This window comes from Myiozetetes cayanensis, unplaced genomic scaffold, assembly GCF_022539395.1.
Source record: "Myiozetetes cayanensis isolate MyiCay16 unplaced genomic scaffold, myiCay2020 scf5-8, whole genome shotgun sequence".
NCBI lineage: Eukaryota > Metazoa > Chordata > Aves > Passeriformes > Tyrannidae > Myiozetetes > Myiozetetes cayanensis.
In genome coordinates, this window is record NW_026087742.1 from 38,781,204 (window position 1) to 38,801,764 (window position 20,561).

A 20,561-nucleotide genomic window follows, 5' to 3' on the forward strand; every position below is an offset into this window, starting at 1 on the left:
TCACACTGTGTGTCTCCCTATATATGAAGAAAAGACTGTCAAAACTGGTTACAACTAGAGATGCTCAGAGAGCAATTGAAATGGAATAATCTGACAGGAACCTACTATTACATTATGATTTATTTTTGTTTTTAAACTGTGTTGAGCTTTACCTCTGTACTCATAGTGTGAGGGTTCTAACATAAGGAATAGGATCCCCAAAACAGCAATTGTGGCATGTAACTAAACTGATTATAATCTGAAAGAATCATATTATCCCCAAAGTGGGTCTGATAAGGGATCAAAGAAAATTCTCCTTTGTCTCACTATTCTGTCCCCTGGGATTTCTCTTGTAGTTGTGGATCACAGCCTCTACAGACAGAAGATTCCTTGGGCTCCAGTAAGAGGATATCAAAAACTTACTGAAGAGATATGACTAATGAAGTGTAGGAAACTAGTTTTAGGTTTGCAACTTGATGTTTTTCAAGTCAAAGACTAGAAGTATACTCAAGTTCATACGTAAACCAGCTGAAACTTGTCATATGTTGGACTGATTTTTCAGTAATTTGAACGTAAAAACTCTCAAGTTTCATCGTATTAAAGCTACTGACATTGTTAAAGTGATAGCTAAGAAGACAGTGATCAAAGATTTGTAATGTGCCAACATGTATGTAGCAGTCATGAGAGAGATAGGAAACAAAAATCTGCATAGCGATAGAAGGAGATAGGTATGAAAAATATCGTTTGTATAAGTGGTGATTGTTTCAAATGTATTGATAGATTCTTTACACAGTGAGTAAACCTGAAGTAACTGGAATTTATTTCAACACAATTTGCAAGTAGTAAAAATGCCTGAAATTTCCCTAAAACAAATTATTATTTGGGGTGGTGTTAAAATATTGTATACCAAATATCAACATATTGCTTTCAGAAACAGAATCACAGAATCATCGAATGGTTGGGGGTGGAAGGGAAGTCTGGAGATATCTAGTTCAAAGTTTCTTCCAAAGCAGGTTCACCTGGAACAGGTTGCACAGGAGTGCATCTAGGAGGATTTTGAATATTTCCTGAGAAGACTCCACAACCTCTCTGGGCAGCCTGTTCCAGTGCTCTATCACCTCTCTCAGCCTTTTTTTGTAAGAGGGAGTACCCTAATTATCCCCCTCCGATCCCTTAGATTATCTTTTCAGCCCTCTGATCAACCTTCTCCAGTACTTCCTTGTGTTTCTTGGACTGGCAAGCCCAGCATGGGACACAGTACTCCAAATGCAGCCTCACTAGGGCTAAACTGAGGGGCAGGATCACTTCTCTGGACCTGCTGGCAATGTTTTTCCTAACACAACCCAGGATACCATTGGCCTTCCTGGCCATAAGGGCACACTGCTGACTCATGGACAACTTGTTGTCCACCAGAATCCCCAGGTCCTTTTCTGCAGGACTGCTTCCCAGCAGGTCAGCCTCCAGCCTGTGCTGGTATGTGGGGTTATTCTTCCTCAGGTGCAGGATCCTGCATTTGCCTTTGTTGAACTTCAGATGGTTCTTCTCTGCCCATCACTCCAATTTATTGAGGTCCTTCTGAAGGGTGGTACAGACCTCTGGGCTACTGACCGTTCCTCCCAGTTCTGTATCATCAGCAAACTTGCTGGGGGCACACTCTGTCCCTGCGTCCTAACCCCTGGGGAACACCACAAGCTACAGGACTCTAACTAGACTCTGCACTGCTGAGCACAACACTGAGCTCTGCCCTTCAGTGAATTCTCAATTCACCTCGCTGTCCACTGATCTAAGCCACACTTCCAATTGGGCTTTTTGAAATACTTTATACCAAAAATCAACATATTGCTTTCAGGAAAACAGGAACTCATGCCAAGATATGTGTTTTGCTGTAAAAAATATGTGTCTTATCTTCTAAGCTTACCTTTTTGGAAATTCAAGTTTTCAACATGGATATAGCTTGAGGGTGATATCCATATAAACATATGTACCCGAATATATATACCCAAAGCACTGACACAGACATTTGAGTTATTAACACAGGTAACTAGTACAACAAAATGCCTCTGAGTATCTGTCAGTATACCTGTCCCTGTCCATACAGAAATCTTTGGAACTAGAACTTTTAATTGCATTAGGACCAGGTTTGTCTCTTGATTTGTCATATTATTGAGAGATATTTTTAATTTTTCTAACAGAGACCTGTCTTTTCCCACTAGGCTAAGCTTTAATGAAGAAACGTCAGCATTATTAACAACTGCACAAAAAGGGACAGAAGACCTTTGTGACCAAGGATGTGGTTGTCATGGAAACTGTTGCTGTTTCTGTCACTCACTGGCTGTCTTTCAGGTAAATCAAAACAAAACCAAGAAAACTCTGCTTATCATTTCAAGGCTCTTAACCTCAAACAGAAATAGGAAGATGTAAACCCATGCCAGACAAGATCAACATCATTACGAAAATTATTTGCCCGAGTGTAACAACTCAATCTCAAACGGAAGGAAGCATTTAAGATTTGAAAATGTTCCTTGGTCGAAAGGAACAACAAAAGTCAGAGAGTCCGCAAACAATCGGAGAGTTTTATTAGTAAATTACACACTTGGCATGGAAATTGGTATGTTAGTCCCTGACCTACTATATAGGCACATGGTAGTGGTTTTTGGATAAAGTGCCAGGGTGAAGGGAAAAGAGAAATTAAAGAGGTTGATTAAAAAGGGAGAGATGAATTAAAGAAAGGAAAAAAGAGAGGGGAAAAAGGGATCACCAACCACCACTTCGGCATCGATCCAGCTGATGGGATGCCAATGCTGGTTTCAGCGTCAATCCAGCTGATAAGCAGCAATCCAGCTATGTCAGTCCAGCTGATGAGGTGTCCAGGGTCCAGGGGCACTGCCCAGGCCTAGAGGAGTACTTTTTTATGGACAGGTTTCCTTGCCCAAGGGACAAGCTTCTTGCTTTCTATGCTAATTAGTTATCATTCACAGTCCCTTCTTCTAGGCCTTTCTGTAAATGACTCGGAGGGCTTTGGGAATCTTTGGTGGTCCCAGTCCTACCTTATAGTCCACACCCACTTACTACCAATCATTTCTGTGCTTGTACTGTGCTTTGTTGTGGTTCTTTCCCATGGAAAAGTACTGCCCTATCTCCACCTGGCCCCCTTTTTCCAACCGAAACTTGATCTTTCGCATGATGTTTGAATACCAATAGTCCTTACTTATTCCCAACAATTCTCATCAGTTGTTACTTAATAGTCCTTGTTTGACTTCACAGCCATCTGATTACTGGTGTTTGAGACGTACACATCAGCCCCTTGTCTTCTGGGAACTGAAAGTTCAAAAGGATCTTACTTTGGACTCTTGTTTATAGATGTGTTAGAGAGTGGGCTTTAGTACATACCAACCCCTCATAACTGAGAGCTCGAGGGGTCTCAATATCACTGTTTATAGGGTTGCAAGCGAGTGGGCTTTAGTCATAGTAATTTTCCATCCTGGCCACAGTTTAACTCACTAACTGCCTTTGAAGTCTCAGCAACAGAAATATTATTCCCCTTGGTTTGTTACTCAGGCAAGAAAAATAAGTTTCCAAGGCCGTTCATTAAAAAACAGGTGCTCATTAGACAACAGTAGTTCTTGGGGATAGACAGTGTTTCTGATAAGCTGGAGAACAGCTTAGCCCAGGTGCAGTTTGTCAAGGCCAATGAGCACTTCTCAGACCATACTGTGGCTTTAAGGTGGGGATGTAACTAATGTCAGCTTTTCTGGCCTCTACACTGAGTGATGAGATTGTAAAAATTTAGATTCAGGTATTTACAAGTGATGTCCATATGTCATTAATTTGTACCTAAATCTGAATAATGTTTTAAAGAGAGGACAGCTGCACATCTCATTTGAAAAGACAATGACAACTTTTTGGCTAAAAGAACCCAAACTATCACATGTGTAGTAAGTGTATCTTTTTGCAGGTTTTTCATGTGGCATTACCTTAGTTGCTTTTTTTTTGCAAGTAATAAAATGAGTTAACTGATAATCATTTAAGCTTCTCATATGAGAATTTTTGTGATTTTATACCATATTGTCTCCAATCAATCTATTTTGGCTGCCCCATTTTCTTAATGTTGTTCCTTATAATGCCTCTCAACAGTTACTAAGCTATTCTTTTCACACATTCATACAAAACTTATTGGGTTTGTGTCATCACAAGATAAAATTTATTAAAAGCTAATGAAATAAAAATTTTTTGATTTGTAATAATACCGTGGTATTGGACACAGGAATTTAATACTGGAAAGTGCCTGTGGATATCAACATACATGCTTTGAATGCATACATGAAACAGTCTGATCTAATCTGGTATTTCTCATGTAGTTTCGTTATCTTGTGTTATCCAAATCCATTATTTTGAGACAGGGAATATTTTTTTATTTGTGTTGGATTATCAGCCACATTGTTAGTTTTGGTAGGATTTGTATTTTGGTTATTCTAGTAGTGGTACCTTACAACCAGCATTAATGGAATTTTAATTTTTTTTAATTGAAATTCATATTTTTATTGCTAAAAATTCCAAGAACTTTCATGTAAAATTCAAAAGCATTTCAGAAGTTTAAATCTAGAATTCCTTCTTAAGAATTATATCCATTTTGAAATCCTTGAGAGTTTAAAGTCAGTGTCTGGTAGAAGTCATTCGTCCTAGTTACAGGGATGGGAACCAGTTTATCACTTTGTGGGTATAAACAAAACTGTGTATTCTAAACTCTTTTTGTAGTTTTTGATGGACTGGTAATAATGGGTCTTTTGCTGCCTAGGGCACAACTGACACCTCAGGGTAAAAGCTGGGTGTTAAAGAAACCCTGCAAGGGGTGTTTCTTTGTCTTCATACCAATAAGTGTGATAACAGCTGTGATAACTCTCCTTTTGGGGAGGCATTAGCACCTTCACATCCAGCCTGAGGGGTCATCTCTGCTGGTGGGCCATACTGGACTGGTATAATAGGCAGCTGCAATCACCAAAGACCATCAAGGGCTGCAAAAATATCCCGTGACTCACAGAGTTAAATCACCCATTGTGAAACTCTCTGACCCGGGGCGGTACTTTACATTCCCACCTGAACCTGAGTACATATAATCTTGGGGTTTTGGGACTTCGGGTACCACTTCTGGGATCCAGGGGAGGACCAGAACTCCAACAGGACTGCAACTGCCACTCTCCACAAGACTGTGCCTGTTGCTTCAACAGGACTGTGACCATCATCTGGACCAACAGGTTTTCCTTTCCTTTTCCTTTGCACCCAGGGGGGGCACGTGGTGCTCATCACAGGGGTTGACAAACACCGTTCTCTTCTTGTTCCAGGGTGCGGGGTTATACATCTGTCTTTGTGGGTTAAAACCAATTTTTTCCTGTATCATTGTATTTATTGTAATCTTTTTAGTAAACTGAAACTCTGACTTGTAATCTCTCTTGAGCTGGGTTCATTTTTCCCACTGGTTTACTTTTAAACCAGCATAGTATTATACTGTGAAATTAATGTACCTGAGACTGTAGTTGGTTTCACATAGTTAATATCTCTTTAACCTCAACTGCTCTTAAAGAGAATACCTAATTGCTTCAAATAGATTTACCTAACTGTACAACACAACAATATACTGCAAAATCTGAGACACATTTCACATGCTTGCAATTCTGTATCCTAAAATTGCATATACAGGAATGAGTTTCATCTGTTTGTCAGGGAAACTTTTTAGATACATATATTAAAATATCATCTTTCAAAGACTTAAAAGCATTAGCAGTGACTAATACAGCATTAAAATGCATAACTACTTTGGAAGTTAAACTGAATGTCAGTACTTATAGAAGTATTTTATTTAAATAACGTAATATCCTTAAAACTCTTGCCAGTCTTTTGACACTATATTTAAAACCAACTATTCCTCTAATCTGCATATTTTTTCTCATATATGATGGTTTCTAAAACACTCTTTTCATATTTTGTTTCTAATTTGTGATTCTTTAGGATTCTGAAAGGTTTATTCCATATTATTGCAGCAGATTTAACTGTAAGAAATAATTTTTAACCTCAGTGTTTTTTTTCACATGTTGTCAAATGTAATGTGATAACACATACTTTTTGTGTCATGCACAAAGATTATTTTGTAATTTTTTTGTTAATAATAATTTTCCATTAGTAAATTTAATGTTATAAGAGCTATAAGAGCTGAAATTAACCAAATATAACAAAACTGGATTCAAAATTATTTTAAACAGATTATCGGTGTAACTAGAAATTTACTGCATTCATACCTTTCACATTTAATTACATCATCCTGCATTTGGAGATGGTTTTATATTACAACACTGATTAGAAGGTTTGCAACTGCTAAGATTTCATTCCCACAGCTGATGTAATTCAAGGTAGCCTAGTAAGTCTGAATGCAGTGTTCTTAACAATAGAGCAATAGATATTGATGGTGTTCCAGTAAGATAAAGTTCATTTGATTTCTGTTGGTTTAGGCTCTGCTAAAATTCTGTACTTCCTTATCCATTAAATCATCAGATCATGGGATCACTCTTAGCAGCAGGCAGTGTTTGGAAGAGAGTACTATGCTGTTGTATTGATTTTGCTGTGGTGAGGGAAATCATCTAAGAAGAGAAAATAGATGACCTCTCTAGTTTGTGTGATCCCGTTTTTATATCATTTTTATCTTAAAACTGACCCTGGTATTCTGGGTCTTGCTTATGCATGAATGTATGGAAATGTGCTTAAGCTATGAGGAAAATATTTGACTGGAAATAAAAATTATTATTTTCTGAACGCAAGACTGGGGACTGAATTTTGTTTCTTACTCAAGTTATTTTAGCATAAGGAGACGGGTCTGGGAATACAGTTCACAGTTATACAGTTAAATTCTCAAAAACTTCACATTTATGAAATCTTGGTAATTAGCAGATGAAAAGAAAGTTTTAAGATGGATAATATGTTCCTTCTTTTCTTATGGTGTAGTACTGCTCTTCAAGCCAAATTGGAGTTGAAGAAGAATTAAGCTGTCATTTTAGAACTAGGGACTAGTTCACTTCTGAACTGACAGTTGGAAAAAAAACTTGGGTTTTTTTTGAAGGGTTTTGGGTTTTACTTTTTTTTTCTTCTTCCTATGAAGCTTTCCTGTAGGAAAAGACATCAAGCTGTAAGAGGACAGATTACTATGGGAGAACTGTTAATCTGAAATTCAGAGCAGCTTCTAATTTGGTTACAATAATACCCAAAGTGAGTTCAGAGACACCCAGTTTAAATTTAATCCAAGTTCATCAGAATTTAATCTGGGGGGTTATTCCTAGGGTTTTAGTGTCCTGGTTCCACTTTACAGTCTGCTTTTATGTGTATATTAAAGGCTATTTATTTTTGGTTCTCACAAGGAACAGCTAAGCAGAGAACCTTTTCCTCGTTTAGTCTTGCTAAGGTTTTCTTGTACGGATTTCTCAGAGAAGCTGGAATTGAGTATTACTGAAAGACATTACTTTAAAACAGTACTCCCTAACCTTAGGATAAGATAAAAAGGTTTATATCTTTGTGTTTCAGAAAGAAAAGTGGTTTTGAAATGGAATGAAATTACATCAGATTATCAGCTTGTGGTAAATAAAAAAAAAAATTAGACTGTGGCTTTTATTTGCAGAGGTAAGACGTGAAAAAAAGCTAGCTTGAGACTAGGGCTCCTGTCATTCCTTTTAATAATTATTACTGCCTGTGAAACCATGCTTCAAAATTTAAATATATGCTAAAGATAGCATAATAGAGTGAATGGTATTTATAGAGTTCTAATTTTGTTTTAATCTAACACATATTCCATATGCCTTTTTGTTCCCCTGCCCATTTATCTACTTCTGTATTATTACCTGCTGCATGTTAATCGGGTCAAAGTGAAACTCATTTTCTCTGTAAAACTTTATAATTCACGGCATCAATGAAATTATGGATATAATGAAAGTAGTAAGGCTTTGCAAGATAGAGGCAGTACCTCTGAGACTCCACGGTCACTGTTCATAGCATTAAGTGGGTAAACATTTGTCCTTAAACCTCATCTCTATCTATCATTCGTTTCTTTTCACCTAAAATATTCTCACTAGTGAGCAGAAACTCCCTAAAACTGTGCTTTTCTCTGTATCCCTCAGTATGATGCTCAAAGTTAAAACCAGTACGACTTTTTCTGAAAAGTTGTTTGCTGGAATATGATATGAATGGAGACTTACAAAAACCATTCTTAAGTAAGAGAGCATATGTGGAACAAACACAAATGTTCTGTCTAGTTTTGACCTACAGCTGGCAATGATCTGAGGTTCTTCCTGTCTTTTATCATGTCCATCCCTCTCAATCTGGCTACGTGGAGGCTTTTAGGAATTGTCTTTATCATTTGCATTTATGGGCTTACAAAACACATCTCAAACCTGCTCAACATGTGATTTTCAGAATTACAGCAGCCAGTGCCAGGATTAAAATCCATAACCAAAGGTTCATAAACTCATTAACCAAACCATGTAAATATGCATACCACTCTGAGTGCCAAGACTATTTCATGTTTTTATTCTTTCCCTTTTCAGACAGTGTCCTTCCCAAATCAGAATGGAAATGTGGAAATGTGGAATATGAAATGTTGTTTCTCTGTCAAATGAATGATGAACCCATGAATTACCAGTGCTTATCACTGATAAGCACTCAATTACTCAGCATTTCCCCCACCCCCTGGCCATGTATGCTTAGTTATCACCTTTGATAACTAAGCATAAAAGTTTGGAGACAGAGCTGCAGATAAGTACTAGTGCCTGGGGGCTATCATGTTCTCAGTCTTCCAAGTGAAAATGGAAAACACACTTGAACCTTCCATTGTCCATCCTGAAGTACTGCATTTGCAGACAGTGCAAACCAAGAAAACAGGTAGCCACAGTCCTGAAATCCAAGGTAGATTGCTGGCCAGAGCCTCACTCCTGGATCTAGCGCTTACTTGAATCAGGGAAAAAAAACATTTATCTACTGCATTATGCAATTTCTATAATAGTTAATCCAGAAGAAGAATGGAAAGGTATTTTTTTTACTCCTCCCAGAATCCTGAAGCATGTTTGATGTTAAGTATTAAGGATGGAAAAAAGTTTTAGGCATGAAAAGAGACATTTTGAATATGGATATAAAAAAGAATGCTTTTTTGACTGTCTGTGGAGGGTTTTTTCCCTATGTTTAAGAATTTCTGGAATTAGTTATTTAGATTTTTATACCTTGATGGGGTTATTTAATTATAGTCTTATATGCTGTTAGATGGTACTTCAACTTTCAGAAGACCAAATATTAGGCAACCAGCAGATGCCTTTCTTTTAGCAGGTAAGGAATTACTGTGCTAGGCCTTTTCAGGGCTAGGACAATAGAAAATGTGACCAATGGTTAGAATCAGAACAAAAACATTGTCATGTATACAAGAATTAAACTAATGCTTGATATTTAATGAAATAACTGTTGTAACATATCCACTCATATCAGTGGCATACTGGAACATATTTTAATTTCCTATCTAAAATACTTTCTCAGTTTAATACACTTAAGTCTGTTCATTAAAATGTTCCTACCTCCTAACAAGTCTTATGAGTCTTAAATCTAGCAAACTGGTACTTAGATTATCTGCAGTTTGGAACTAGAATGACAAACCTTCTTTCTTCAGAAAAAAATTGTGATGTCCACTGAAAAATAAATGCCAGCCATTCTACTGTCACCACAAATCTAGAGAACCTTTAACCTGCATATCTGTCCTCATTTTTGTGTTCTATCTTATTTGGTGGATAAGTTATAACATGAAAAACTGTTTAGAATCATGAATCATCCTATTGCAGTCTGATGCCTTTATGATACTAAGCCATGTGTATGTTACTGATAAAATTGTAAAAAACTATGATGAAGCAATGTTTTTTGATTAGGATAATGATTTTACCCATCTCTCTGGGACTTCACACAGAAATATCTACTGACTTCAAAATTACACAATAAGATGATACCTCTACTACTTCTCTTCATATTTTTTGAATTATATGGAAGATGACATGCCGTTGGGATTCAATCCCAACATTATACTCCTGGAGTCTCATCTTGACCTGAAGTCAAAATGCCAGTCAGTATTACCACTATATGATGCTTTTGATTAAAGCTTTTGGTCACTCCTCTTGATCTTTGTGGTTAAAATATTAAAGACTAAATCTCTTTTAACTTCAAAACTCCCTCATTTGAGTCTAAGTATGTTCTATGTCTATAGCATTGATGTAACACTTAGCATTTGTATCAGAGTACAATAAGTAATTCTGTTTTACTTGAGGTTTTGTCTGATTTTTTAGTTCTTAGAGATTTCAGGCTGCCTGTGTACTTTTATGGGCTACTAGAATGATAATGGGCTAGTAATAAACCTATTTTGATAAAGCTACAAAAGCATATTTCAAAAGTCCTGCTAGTAGGGAGAAATCTGCTGTGAAGCAGTCACAAAGAGGTGGACAAAACAGCAACCATGCAGTCCCAGGTTCATCTTATCTAACTTGTATGTTTAAACTGAAATATCACAGTTAGGAAATAATTAGTTTCTTTCCTATACAGTCAATGGACAGAGATAGGCACTTGCAAAAGGCATCTGAATCTGCATCTGAATTACTCTCTGGAATTCTGCACTGAAACACACTGGTTTCTAACTTTAAGGATATGACCTCTTTCAATTTTTTTTTGTTATTAAGGAACACAGAGAGAAAGTACATTTCTGAACAGATATTAAATACTCATAACAATGGCAGATATGAAAGAAAAATCTTTCATCCTAAGGTGGTGGAATATACACTATACCTATAAAACTATCCCAGAATAGCAATGAAAGGTTTGACTGAGGAGAAGTTGACATTTCTGAGTGTTGGGACAGTGAGAAGTGCCCAGACTGTGCATAGACATGGATGCTACTTCATCAGGTCATTTCCTCGTACTGGCTGTGAGAAAGCTCAGCATGGTCAGACATATTAGGGAAAAGGCTCCCAGCATGGGGTAATGGGAAGAGAACCCTGACCCCAAGAGGCTTCCTGGCTTCAGGTGTCTTTAGCAATAACAGCAGGTGGTGAATTATGTTATTTGTTAGTGAGTATATTCAGGAACTTTATCTTTACATCCAGCACTTCCAGTCAGGTCCTCGATATGACAAGGCAGTAAATCTCTCTTGTTTCTAAAAGAGACTTGCACAGTTAATATTTAATAGAGCACTTTGGTTACTAGAACAATCAGCTTGTTCTGTTTGATAAATATTGCTTATTTATTTTTAACCCCAAGTAATATTAACACCTGTAGCCACTCTAAACAAGGTCAGAGAGTCTGTGTAGAAACTAACTTAGCATAATCAGTAGAACAAACAATGAAACCTGTCTCTCAGCTACATAGTAAATGTTTACCTTCGGCCAAAAGTTCAGCTGAATGGGACTGTGGGGGACAGCCTTTCAGCTCTTTCCATGTGCAGCACATAGAAAAATGACAGCTGCCCACTAAATGCTGCACTCAGGTTCCAGTGGTTTCAATCATAAAGCCTGCTTCCTATTGCCAGCCAACAAGGTGTTGAAAGTAGTCCTTACTACTTTTCCCTGATATTCCATGTCATACTTTTTCCAACTATTGCAGAGGGTGACACTTCACCTGAAGTCCTCATCCTTAGGAACCTCTGCTGCTATCATTCATATGACTGGGAATTCACCAATTGTGCTATGCGTTGCAATAGTGATAAGGTTTTTGTAGGACTATTTGTAATAGGTTTGGTAGCAAAAGTAATTCATTCTATGAAGTGGTTATCATTTTCCTTAAGTGTGCTTCTAGATCACCACTTCTCATGATCAGAAGAAATAAAAGCAGTAACACTTGGTCTTAATAAGCAACTGAGTCGGTTTTCCCTTTCTTCAAGTGCCAGACATGTACAAGGAGTTATTAGCTCATAATACAGAATAATTTTCAGTTTCAAAGCAGCAGTAACAATATAATAAGTACATAATAAAATAAGTTATTAACTTAATTTCAGAAAGTCATTAGTGGCTAGCAGAATGTTTCTTAAGAATTAGTCTGGTCTTTTCTAATAGGAATGCAATAAAAGACAGTGAAACCTTTGAAATTATGACAAATTCAGCTTTGAAAACAAATACAGTTTTCTAGTAATGAGGGTAAAACAATATTGGAGCAGCTCTACTAGGAGAGCTGGCAGACATGACAGTGCTTCAAGTCAGAAAACAAAATTAAATAACTTTAAAAAAATTAAAGTTTTATCAAGATTCTAATAGAAATTTTACTGAGAATGCGAGTCAATTTGTGTGTGTGTGTGTGTGTTTGTGTCCATACCTGTGCTGAAAGAGAGTAATACCGGATTGCATTAATCCCTATGTTTTCTGCACAAACACACCTCTGGTCTTCCCTTTGGGGATTCATTGAGAGCATAGCGAGCTCTCTAATGCTCACTTTCCTAGGAATCGTCACAAGTTTCTCAATGTGATACCAAATTATCAGGCTAGATGTGTACAGGAATTTTTCTGGCTTTACTGTTCTGCAAGCATAGCAAGATAGAAGAATATCCAAATTGTTGGTTCATGCCCAACCCTCAACATGCCCAACCCTCTTTCGAGGAATAGCACCTTAGCATTTAACCCAAGGAATACCACTCTGTATGTTAAGACGTTAGGAGAAAAAAAACAAACAAATAAAACAACAAACAAACAAAACAAACAAACAAAAAACCCCCAACACAGCAAAAATAACCAGCAACCAAATCCACCTGCAAGTGTATTGTATGCATTTATTTCTCATTCAATTCCAACATGAGATAGCAAACATTGGAAAAGTTCTCTTTGGAAAGACTTAGAGAGTTTACTTTTCTTTGGTTAGAAGTTCCAGTCAGGACTCTTCAAGTGGTATATTGCCAAGTGTTCATGAGGATCTCCTCTGTTTTTACTTAGTATGGTCACATATACTTGGTGGCAACAAGAGACTGAACTGACAAACCACAGATCAAACATTTGGGGGAAAGGAAACCTCCTTACCCTTTCAAATGCAAAATACTGATATAGTGAATAACATCACCAAAACTATATGAGAGAAATCAAATTACTACTATGGACTGAATAGAATTAGATAATAAAAGATGGAAGTAATTCTTTACTTTTGGAAAAAAAAAAACCCCGAATGTATAAAAAACACCTTCAGAAATTATCCAGGGAGCCAAACGCATTGCTGTGCTGGAATAAAAAGTCATATACTTATTAATGTCACAAACTTTCAGCAATTGTATGATTTTTCCTCCCACAGCTAAGGTCCATTGCTACTTTATATATCTGATAATTACCTGTGTTGGAGGTAGTGAAAAGATAGCCTCTTTTCTCTTCTAATTCCTAGGTGTTAACTATCTTTTTCTTTCAGACTTTCCCCTCAGACTAGTGGCAGTAGCTTAAACTCATAGCAATCTGAGCCAATATGAAGCTGATACTTGTTGCCTGTGTCACATTTGAAGAAGTCTTCGTGTGCTAAAAAAAATTATGTGGGTTTTCTTCTGTTTATTTGGTTTTTATCAGTTGATCATATAAAAGGATTTCTTACCGTTTGAAAACATGGCTCATTTTTGGAACCTCAAAAAAATAATTCTCATCCCCAGAGCTGGGAACCTGATTGTCATTTGGAAAAATTACTAAATTATATAAAAATAAAATCTGTCAGGTTCTCCACATAGGAGGCAAGCTGGTGATGTAAAGAGGTCACATATCTTATCAAATAAAGAATAAATACACTTTATATATATGTGACTTCATGACCATAAGTAGCTATGAGTCTCTCAGTGTTCCAGACTTTAAAGATGCACTTGTCAATTCTATATTGCCTTTGCTTAAATTGGTGCTAGCAGTTAAGTGAGAGTAATTTCTTAACTGTACTGTAACTAAATCTCTTTCCTAAACTGAATGAAAATAAAGTGTGAAAAATAAGTCTCTCTCCTGTCAGAAAGTGTGATACATACATACATTGTTTAGTGCTAAGGTGGTGGGAGGCAGCTTACTGAGCTCTGTACAGCACTGTGACTGTTTTGCTCAGTGGACTGCTTTGATAGGTAGCGTTTTCCCTATTAAGTGCAGCAGTGTGAAAATGTTGATAATACTGAAGAACACATCCTGCAATTTTGGCTTTTATTCATCATGGTTATCTGTACTATGTACTGAGGCCACTTCAGTAGTGGTTTTAGTTTACTTTGCTGGATTTATTAACCTTAATGTTAGATATTCAAGCAGAAGGGCTTTTATCTTTGTTAAATACTCCATCAGAGCTGGTTTTTAACTGAAATTTTTCTGTGGTTCTGTGTTGGGGGAGTGAGAAGGTTGTGCAGTTTTTTAATATTTTTATCTTAGCACCACTACACTTAACATAGTTCATGAGCTCAGCGGTTAAACAGTTCCTGTACCATTGATGTCCACTGGGTTGTGAGCCCTGTGGTGAGTGCACCATGGCCTGTGTTTCTAGTGTTTGCCCTTAATATGGTGTGCAACTGTGAAAAGGGAGTGTTGTAGTCATGGCACTTTAGGTAGTGTCAATTTAGCTCAGTACAAAGCTGTAGGTGGTTTGCTATGGCTCACCACACAGCCATTAAGAGTATCATCTTTGCTCAGCACAGAATTGCAAGTGATAGTATTTAAACTCCCTATACCACTGTGAATGATAGTGTTCTCATTTTGTCCAGGAAGAAATGTGAAGATAGGCATTCTGACTAAACCTGTGATTTAAGCAAGTTAGGTAAAAAAAGAATATAGTCTCATCACTTGCAAGAGGATGTGGCATCACTGAAACTTAGCATTGATTTTTAAAGTGATTAAAAAAGAACAATGGATCACAGAGTCAGCCAATTCCAAAAGAAAAAGATGAGCATATTCATAAATATCTCCTGACATTAGCATCACTCTAAGTTAGTAGTTCTGAGCCTCTCCCTTAAGATACTGCTTTTCTCTAAGTCCTGTGGAAACCACTCTTAAATGAGGTGCTTGATCTAGATGACTAAAGCAAGTGGCGTGAATATTGTTCTGTAACTCTTCAACTGCTGTTCACTTGTAATTGAAGCCCTATTCTGTTCAGAAAGTTAAAAGTGAAAAACCTCTCAAGAATTACTTTAGAATGCAAAACATAAAATGTAAAATGAAAATATGCTGAAATCGCAGAGTAGAGAAATGAGTGTTTTTTGCCTTATAGCTAATTTTTGCTAAGATATTACAAAAGTAAGGTTTGTGAATTCAAAGTAGCATATTTTTCTGGGTTTAATGTATTTTTTTCTTTGATGAATTCTTATTTTTTGATGGCCATAGAGTCAAAAAAAATATAGAATTTGTATTTTCCACTTGCTGGGCAGTTCTTAAAACTTCTTAACAGTGTTGGATGTATCACTTTGGTGCGTTTAACATTCATAACAATGGAAAAAATCTTATATAATGAACAATTTGGGCATATGAATGAACAAATATGGACATAGTGAAACGAACAAGAAACTATGACAGATTTTTCATTAAGATAATTTCATCATCAGTTTGCACATTGCATGAATCATTGAGTGAAATGGGGCCTAGTCCTGGACTTAGTGAGTTTAATGTATGATACAGTTGTATAAATTATGATATAGATTGTCTACAAGTAGATTAGCTTGTCTAACAGAACATAGTTCAAGGCAAACAAAAAATTTAAAAGCTGACCAGTTTGTACTTCTAGACTTCTACTGTATTCTTTAGCTTGATGATTGTATCATCATTGTTCAGAGCTTAAGAACTTTTAAACTGCAGTTTGTCAAGGATGTCAAAAGAAATTTTAAATACTTTGTTTGGCAAGAAAGCCTATGTGTGCTCCTTTGCATTTCAGAATTTCACATTAGATTAGATTTAGGAATGAAAAAAGTAATTCTGTTAACACCTGAAAGAAAACAAAATAAATGTCATCTAAAACTGTCTATGTCTTCTGTGTTCCGTTCAGTATGGCATTAAATAATGGTTATAATTTATACTATAATCTGTAGTAGTTAAATTTGCTTGTCTCCCAATTTGCACAGCAGGTTAATGTGTACTGTAGTGCAATCTGACAGTATAGTGGACGTGCCAGACTATTATAAGAAAAAATTAGGTAGGAGATCTAAAGCAAAATATAAGCCTTTTAATTTTGTGTGATATATGGAAAAAGTTTCATTTAGTTCAAACCCTTTCCAAGGAACCCACAAGGTCTTTTTTACTTTTATGTTTCTTCTGATCAGCTGTCCTTATATTTGTTGCTAAGGTATTAAAATACTTGTGATAAGAATCTTTATAACAAGCAAAATACTTTTACAATACAACCCTGATATGACTTAGGAAAATTATGATTTAAAAGTAAAATTGAGTCTCCACTTTGATAAGAAATATTTTGTAATAAATTATAGAGTTCTCTAATGAACTTTACTTAGTTATCCTCATTTTTACATTACTCATGTCAGTGAAAAAGTTCATTTTTAAATAGTAATTAATCTCCCAACTAGAGAGAAAGCATATGCCTTTCTAGAAAGGCTTCTCATTTACAACCTGAGTCTTCCTGGAACACTTTTAATATATCTGTTCTTGTGAACTCTTAAATAAATTTCTTCTTTCCCTCTTTCACTTACACAGTTCCATGAGTTTTCCTTCTAGAACAACTGGTATGGGGAAACCCCACAATATTTCATTCAGCTGCGCAGACAGTGCTTCATAATGTTCCAAAAAGCTCAAAATTCCTAAAATATTTGGAAGTATCAAACAGAGATATTATTCATCTCTGTAAAGGATATAAAGATTTAAGTGATTTATCAGACTGGCTCAAGGGAGAAGAGTCTTACTAAAGGCAGAATTAATCATAGTGGCTTTGGTATTTTCTTGATGTTTAAGAAATGAGAAATTATAAAATAAAAAAGCTAGCTCTAGTCCCAGCATGCTTTAATGAAGATCTTGTGGCATGAAATAAAAGTAAAGGATTAAAAATAGATCTGTGTCCTGTTTCTAAATCCACAAAGAATTTTAATGTATCTGCAGAGAAATTCATCAAAACTACTTTCCAGGGCTCTGATCACAATATTCTCATAATGAATTTCAAAGTAAATTTGTCTAGTATTTGCATAATTTGTCTAGGAGTAATCATTACAAAAGAATTAGTACCAAAAGTATCAGTTGATGAGTTTGCTTCTGGTTGGAAGCCCTGAAACTTACCTTTGCTCTAGTTGTGAAAGCATATCTGCAGTACATTGTGTCTGCCCAGGTTACTACAGTGCTGTAAAAGGATTACCAGATCTTTAAGAGTCTGGATTCTGGGAACTGGTTGGACATAATTTTAAAAGTTCTTGCAGTTGAACCCAGAGAACATGCTTTATTCCTTCCAGAGATATTTTTGTAGAAGTTGTTTTGTTCTTGTGTTCAGTGAAACATGACCACAGCTGGCAGTGATACCAATAGTTTTCCTCCACCCTAAATTTAAATTGCAAATGGATAAATACTCAACTTTGCTTTTAAGCTTTTTTTTATGAATTCCAAGAATCACACAGTTAGAGATGATTGGCCATATGCTACCTTAGATAAACAAACCCTTATGTTCTTGATGTAATACTATTGTAAGATTATAATTCAAATTTTACATTACAACATATTATTATGCCAGCAGGACAAGATTGCTTTAATTAGTTCACAATTAGTCCCTTTTATTTATAATCTCAGAATATTAGATATTGATGGAATTAATAGATAAATTAATAATTTTAATAAATTTAATGGTGTCAAACAGGTTAAAATGCAAATAGAGATTGCTTTAATGGGATTTATTGATTTATGTGCATATGGCTTTTATTCAATTTTGCACTTGACCTACACAATTGCTTTATATTTTAGTTCATGAAAGAAAATGCAGGGACCCCTGGTCATATCAGGAAATAATTAGTTGTTTAAAAACATCTCCACCATGTAACTTTTAGGATTTGTATGTAGACCTGTTTCTGTATGTCACTCATATTCTGCGACCCATTCTCCTAACAGCAAGTCAATATTACTTTATTTCTTGTTTCAAACTGAGGTTAGAAAAAGTAAATTTCAGGGACCATGTTGAAGTATTACGTGCTGAGAAGACTCAGTAAATGAGTATATTGTGCTACTTAGACTACTTAGATATGTTGGTATAACCTATTTCAAGACATCACCATTTACTTCCTAGGAAACATTTAAATGTCACAGATTAATGAATGTCAGAAATAGTTTTATTTGGACTTTTAAAATCAAGCCAGAGAATTTTGATCTGTATCTCCTGCAGCTGCAAAAAGTGTTAGTCAAATCAACCGTTCTGATCTCTGTATGTCCCCAGCCAGGCCCAAGGACCATCCCTGTAATTACCAGGTAGGGCCTGCCAGTGATATTATATCCTCCTTAGATAATGTAGAGGCAGGAGCATGTCTGATCTTCAATTTGCAGGAATATGAATCTCAGGTAACCCTTCTTATCCCTTAATAAAGAAAGAAAATTAAAAAGAGGAAAAACAAACAAACAAAAAGAAAAATAGTTGTTAAATAGATACTGGTCCTTTAGTGGAGTCTGCACTAGAGCTTGGATGAGCTGATTGGCCTTGTGAAAATAGCTCTCTATTGGTGATAGAGTGAGTTTAGTCATAAGTCAAGCATGTTCATTACAGTGTTCATGGTTTTTTTGCAAGATTAAATCAAATCGATCTTATACAAATGCCTTAATACAGATTTCTATAAGATAGATTTGTGCCAAATCACTGCTCAAATCTCATTTCTGTTGCCTCTTCCTGAGCTTTTTAAAACTATAATTTCCTCTCCTGCTGCTCCATCTGCCCTACCCCTTTTGACACCCCCAACTGGCGAGATACACCAAGTAAACCTGATCAAAGTACATTTGCAACTGCAGGAGTGAGAGTTTTTGTCTTGTTAATTTTGTTGGGTCATACATTCCAAACAGTTAAAAAAAAATTTACAACACCCTGCTGTCTTAACAATAAACTAGCTTGCAATGAATTTGCTGTAATGAAATTGAAACCATAGAGTATGACTGGAGAGTAAATCCTTTGGTATTTCCCTGAATTCATAACAGATACAAGTGTAAAAACCCATATAGATCATGTACAAATGTAGATTTTTCAAAACAGTATGGAAATATTTAAAATAGTATATTCTCAGTTAATCACCCAACTACAAAATTTTAATTATCTCATCTGTGAAGATATAGAGATTTCATTTCTAAAAGAAGTTTTGCAGATACATTGTAAGACTGTACTTCTACTATGTTTACTGTAGACAACCAAAGTGAATCAATCTTCCAAACAGAAAGCCTATTCAGAAATTATTCTGACATCTATAGGATTCGTTTACATTTGCTTTCTAACCAAGATGAAGAGACCTATGTTTTTGAGATTTAATTTTTAAAAGCATTGTTATGTCTAAAAAAAAGGATGTAGAGGTGATACAATATTTGTTGCTTCATAAGCCTGGTATACATATATTTGTTTTGCATACCATCTTTCTGCTCAAGAGTTTTGGAAGTATGTGGACATAATTTTACTTCCTATACTAGTAATCTAATTCAGGCACATTAAATAAGGAATCTATCCTCTAGGTATCATCAACAAAGACAGAAATAATACTCCTGAGAGATTATTTTGGACACAGGCTGGAAGCATAATTGATGACTATTTTGACCAATTGATTGTTTCCAAGCTGGATCACTAATCTACCGTGTAAGCGTAATTTGATCTCATCTATAGAATACCAGATTTTCTATATGACAACCACTTACCTATTGTAAAAACAGCCTTTCCAAATAAAAAGGTTTTATAAGTCTAAGGGATAGGTGTGTATCAAAAACTCTTTTTTTTTTTTAATTGTTATTTTCTATACCTTGTAGGTAGAACTAGCAACTGTCACAATGGCTACTTCTTATTTTGACTTCAGTTTAAATTAATAGAGAATGTCTACTTCTTGATTGTATAATTTCATTTATTGTGTTCAAATTTGTGTGTTTCCTTGTCCCAAATCCTTATTAATCTTTCTCACCAGTGTTCCTACAGTGCAGTGCAGTTCTTAGAGTGTATATTCTTCTATAAATCTCTTATTTTTATGGTTCTCACAGTCTTGTTGTACATCAAATAAGAAATTTAGAAACAATCACTTAAAATCAGACAATTTTTAGTCATGAAATATGAAATTTCTCATGTAATGGAAGTGTTAAGACCCTGAGAACACTTATCTAGGTTTTCCCACCTATTTCAATAAGAAAGTATCATCATACTTAAATTAATACAACTTTTTGTCTCTCAAAGCGCATTCCAATGCATATTTAATGCACTGATACTTCTACTTTATTTCATTGTCGAGGCTTAGATAAATAGCATTCTCCTCATCTGTCACTTCCTTTCTAGACAAAACAATAGAAATATTTCACCTCTTTCATTTGAAATTAATAAAAAAAAGAAACTAGAATAGAATTGATTCAACATATTTCTGACAGACAGAATTTAGATAATGGTTAATAAAACTAGAGTTATTAATAACA

The 20,561-nt window shown here is 35.6% G+C and overlaps 1 protein-coding gene across 1 annotated transcript in view; it reads left to right on the top strand.

Moving 5' to 3' along the window:
* Positions 1-20,561, top strand: part of CNTN5 (contactin 5) — a 590,743-nt gene that overhangs the window by 285,904 nt on the left and 284,278 nt on the right. Inside the window, 1 exon segment of the mRNA XM_050333940.1 lies at positions 2,193-2,322. Coding sequence (XP_050189897.1) covers positions 2,268-2,322 — 55 coding nt within the window. The 5' untranslated portion in view covers positions 2,193-2,267.